Here is a 4977-nt window from a genome sequence, read left to right as displayed (position 1 = left end):
TTTCCTGCCTATGCAGGGGGTCGGATTCGACGATCTATTGAGGTCCCTTCCGACCCTAACATCTATGAATCTATGCTGGTAAGTAGGGGGCACGGAGGGAACCCCTGCCAGGCCCCATCCACTGCCTGTTCCTGCTCCCCCCCCAGTACCCCCTGACCCTAGCCCACTCTCCCAGCCGCATCAATGGCTGCCTCGCCCGGCCCCAGCATCCCAGCACTAAAAAAAAGCCCTGCACCCACCAGATGCTGCAACGGCTTTCGGGGCTTCTGGGAGCTTGTGCCAGAGCGCCGCCCCTCCGTGCAGGGCAGTGGGGATTGCCCCCCTGCCTGGCAGGAGCTAGAGAGTGCAGGGCTTTTTTTTTTTTTTTTTTTTTTAAGTGGATGCTGTGGCCAGACGGGGCAGTCACTGACAGGCCCAAGGGAGCGGGTGGAGCATGGGGCCTGTTTCATTCGGAGATTCGGCGGTGGCTGAATCTCTGAATCAGATTTAGCTGAATTGATTCAGCGATTCAAATCACTGTCCCAATTGCATCATTGTCCTCCGAATCGGCCGAATCCAAAGCAAATACTAGCTGCTTCGCACAGGCCTAGAAGATACCAAATTTTAGCTGTTTTTTTAAATGAAAACGTCATAATTTACAAGAAGGAAGCAAAATTTACCACCTGAAACCCGAGACCCTGCTCGAGCTAATTTACATTTTAACAGAGCACAGAGATACCATACCTCTCCACAAAAGACATTCCTGCCCAGAAAAGCATTCTATCTTTCCACTCTTCGGTGAAATATGAAACATCATAACCAGAAGGAAACATGATTTTACATCCTGGTTACCACCAGATAACTGAGGTAAAAAGACTTTCACAACTTTTCTTTGAGTCTAATCTTCACAAAATGAACTGAACTGTTCCAAACAGGAGACTTTACTACACCTTCAGAACTCCTTTGAAATATGAATTTTCATTTCTACCTAGGAGAATTTTTAAAATCTTTGCAATCTCCTATGTCTGATGAAGGGTGCCTGTGTCTGAAAGCCTGCAATAAAGAAATTTTTGTGCAAATACCTAGTTGGTCTAATAAAAGATATCACACCTCTGCCATGAGTTTTGATATCTACAGTAATATTGTAATTTTAAACCTTTTTAGTGCTATATCTTCTCTTTCTCTCTCTCTCTTTTTTCTTCCTAAAACACTAACCTGAAACTGGAAGGAGACAATAAGATGTACAACCAAGCAAGAGGCCAATAGAAACGGGTAGAGAAAACATTTTTTTCTTTTGGTTATATTATGGATATGAAATGGAGCCACACTTATATTATTACCAAAGATGCCACAATCTTTCCAAAGCCTGGCTGCCCCCACCCATCCTCATTTTCTGTTTACAATTCATAAATGAATGTCAATACTGACACCCTGTTGTTTTGAACCAACTATTTTAGAGAGTCTGCATTAATTCAAGAGGTAAGATATTGACAGTTAATATGTTACATGTGCAGTCTTGACTGGAGAATTCATGTTTTCAGCAGAAAATACCATGCTAGGGAGACCAGTGAAATCACTAGTAGAAGGAAAATACTATAGTATTCACAGGACACAACAAGACATATTTCTGGTTGTAATTTGGTTAACTGTGGCTTACCATTTGGTAAGTAGACATTATAGTAAATCAGATAAAATGGGAAGGAATCTATGCTAGGTATTGCAAATGCCTTAGTTCCTAGATTGCCCATCTAGAAACTGTATGGTGCATAAAATAGTTAAAGATTCAAGAACTGAATTCTAGTGAACCCATACCACTTTCTCCTGAAGTTGGGGATGGTGGTGGAGTGGCAGCAGTAACACTGTGTTTGTCCCAGATGCTCTCTAAGATACCTGACAAGAAAGAGGAAGAGTTAGGTCAAGGATATTTCATATAGAGAAGAGTTTTTAAAAAATGCCAGATTAATTTAGAATAGCAAACTCATGGTACACAAAACTGATCTGACAAATCTAAGTAAATCTGGGCTAGAAACTTTAAGATGTCTAGCTCAGATCTTTATTCTATTTTTTATTGCAATGACAGCATAAAACCAACAAAGATGACTTAAAAAAGCTGGGGGATTACAATTTGTACAGCACTTTGAAGCTGAAGAGTGCTAAAAACTTTATTGAAGGTTAAAAAGAATGACAGTAAATGCTCATGCATACAGGCGTACCTGCTTGATCCCAGTCCTTGAGTATAAATCATCTATAAAAACACAGCTATACTGCACAATCTAGTGTCAGTCAGTGTTTTACAAGTTATCCCATAAGCTATTTGGGCAGCAGGGTTAACAGTTTAGTTAGCAGAAAGTAGTACTTCATAGCTAGAGGGGATCTTGTTCTTAAAAAGTGAAGGCCCAAATCTACTAGCATCGAGATGCTGGAACACTGCTGCTTAAGCCAGGCTGATATTTGTTCCAGCCCTGCAAGTGCAGTTATATTCACCTGTGAGAAGCCCAAGCACAGTTTGCACCTGATCCAGGAGCAATTTGCGTAACTCTTCTTTTCGTGCCACACTGAGATCCTCCCGTGGGCAGGCCAGTTCTTCTGATGTAGTCTTTAACATGATCAGCCCAAGAGGAGTGGTCACAGGAGACTGAATCAACTGAAAACAAAAACAAGATGTGAACATTACACACTAGCACTTTGTGGGTTTCTATAATGTAACAAATAAACAAATACAATGTTATAGAGGTTTGTAAACCAAAAAGATCAATGAAAAAAAGATCAGTATTAATACATTTTGGGTAGTATCTTTGACTACAGATTATTTGTTGTTTTGTTTTTCAGTGTACTTGGAGATAAAAGGATCTGGATTCTTGCTTTCCTGAAGCACCAGTTTATCATTTTATAAAATTCCAATATAAGAACCTTGGGATTTCAAGAGTGTTTTCATAAAGTTGCTATACATGCTTTGTGCTCCACATTTATAAAGAATCTATTACTTCTTCATTTACTATCCCTTCTGCAGAGGTCACTAGTCATTAGTACTGTTTCAGTATTTAAGGAGCACCTGGAACACACTGGAAAGAGGTAGAGGTAAGGATTTGTGATGCATTTTATTGGCCCAACATTGCGTCTGCTTCTCTCTCAGAGCTGAAGGACACGGTGCCTGACAATCTGTCCAACACGTCTCCCAACTATACAGTTGGTCCAATAAAAAGATACCACAAAAAAAAAATCTTTGCCCCTCAGATATTTCCTGGAACATCATAGATACAACACACTGACCTACTAGAAAGGGCTCAGAGAGCAACAAAGGTTTCGGTCTAGAAAACATGACTAACAACAAAAGGTGAAAGAACTGGAATTATTTAGTCTTAGGAAGAGAAGATGGGAGGGTGGAGAAGGAGAGAGATTTGGTAACAGTCTTCAAATACCTGAAGGGTGGTTATAAAAGAGGATGGGGATAGACTATTCTCTGGGACCACAAAGGATAGGACAAGTAGTAAATGGTCTTACACTGCAAGAAGCGAAATTTAGTTTGGGTATTAAGAACTATGAGGGTGGCTAAGCATTGGAACAGAAAACCTAGATAGGCTGTTAATCTCGAACACTAGGTTAAGAGCAGGTTAGACAAACACTTGCCTAAGATAGTTTAGACAGGGATGGATCCTGCCTTGATCAGGAGGCTGGACTATATAACATTCTAAGGTTCCTTCCAGCTCTGTTTTTCTAGTATTCAAAGAAACTCCCTTAACTTGCTACAGGAGCAGCCTGTCCATTTTTCACCAGCCAAACAGCTACACCATAGAGAACGTAGTTCTCCACAATTTTAACACTATACCAACTGCCAAAATCAGGAAAGAGTAATTGGGGGTTCTAGTATCTCCTTGCAAATACACTTGTTATTTTAAATCATATTTATGGAAAAGGAGTTCCCATCTCCCTGTGTTTACAAGTAATAAGAGCGGATCCAGAGAAAGCAATGGTTTCAGGGTGCCTAGAGCCTGGGTTAAGAATCTTAAGATGTTAAATCAAAGGAAAATATATTTAAAAATGCTGGATGTGAAATACTAGGAACATTATTTTTAACCCCAAAGCCTTTCCAAAATCTTGAAGAAGCCTTTTTTCCTAGTCTAAATATCAGATGCAATTTATAAACTCCTGTCTTTTCAAGGAACATCTAAAGACAAGCCTAATTATAGGGTAACCCTTGAAATTATAATCTGGTTTCTGAAGTTTTAGTTCTATTCATATCGACCTGCCTGACCTGATAGGAACTGGTTTATCCTGAACCACGTTAAAACAATTCAACAGTTTAAAAAAGCAAAAGGGAGTCAGCATACATGAAACTAGTTCAGCTGCACCGAAATTTGGTTTTCAGGAACTGGGTACAAGCATTGTGGTAACATGGGTGAATATAACTGTGCAACTGGCTACTCTGCACATTTAAGTTTTAGCTGGGGTGAGGATCACTTGCCAAATATCCATATAATGCATCACAGCAACTCCATTTTACTCATGGGTTAGAGCAGCATCTTCTCTCTCTCTCCCACCCGTCCCCAGACAGCCAGTAAGTGCTGGGGGTTTTTTTCTACAGCAGCTCAAATAGAAGCGGTGCAAATTTGAGCTGGGGCTTTTTGCTTCAGCATACGTGCTCCGACATGCACTTTGGTGTGGAGCAAATTGTGCCACTTGGGGCAAAATAACCCTGCCTGGCTCTTCCCAGATCTGCAGCCAGAGGGAGCTAAAGCCCGGGGCCAGCACCTGTGCTGTCCCCAGCAGTATAAAAAGCTGCCCTGTCCTGGCCCCAGCAATATAAAAAGCTACCCTGGAAAGTAGCTCAGGGCTACTAGCTCTCAGGAGCTTCCGGGGCCCACCCGACTGGAACCCGGGGACACTACCCCTTGTGCCAGCTGGACTGCTGAAGCAGCCCTGAGAGTTCCCTGCACCCTCTACCCACTGCAGCAGTCTGGCAGTGGGGGCTGCTGCCTGACTGTGACCTGCTGTGCAGCT

At 41.8% G+C, this 4977-nt stretch overlaps 1 protein-coding gene across 2 annotated transcripts in view; it reads right to left on the bottom strand.

Annotated features, from left to right (window-relative positions):
- XPO6 (exportin 6) overlaps nt 1–4977 on the bottom strand; it is a 97937-nt gene that overhangs the window by 49735 nt on the left and 43225 nt on the right. For both annotated transcript variants that reach the window (XM_006035448.2, XM_014525587.2), the window contains exons 5-6: nt 2464–2623; nt 1792–1869 (exon numbers count right to left, since the gene is read on the bottom strand). In XM_006035448.2, coding sequence (XP_006035510.1) covers nt 1792–1869; nt 2464–2623 — 238 coding nt within the window. The remainder of the gene's footprint in view (nt 1–1791; nt 1870–2463; nt 2624–4977) is intronic.

This window comes from Alligator sinensis, unplaced genomic scaffold, assembly GCF_000455745.1.
Source record: "Alligator sinensis unplaced genomic scaffold, ASM45574v1 scaffold449_1, whole genome shotgun sequence".
Taxonomy (NCBI): domain Eukaryota; kingdom Metazoa; phylum Chordata; order Crocodylia; family Alligatoridae; genus Alligator; species Alligator sinensis.
The sequence above is the reverse complement of the archived record's forward strand: the minus strand, read 5'-3'. Positions and strand labels throughout refer to the sequence as shown.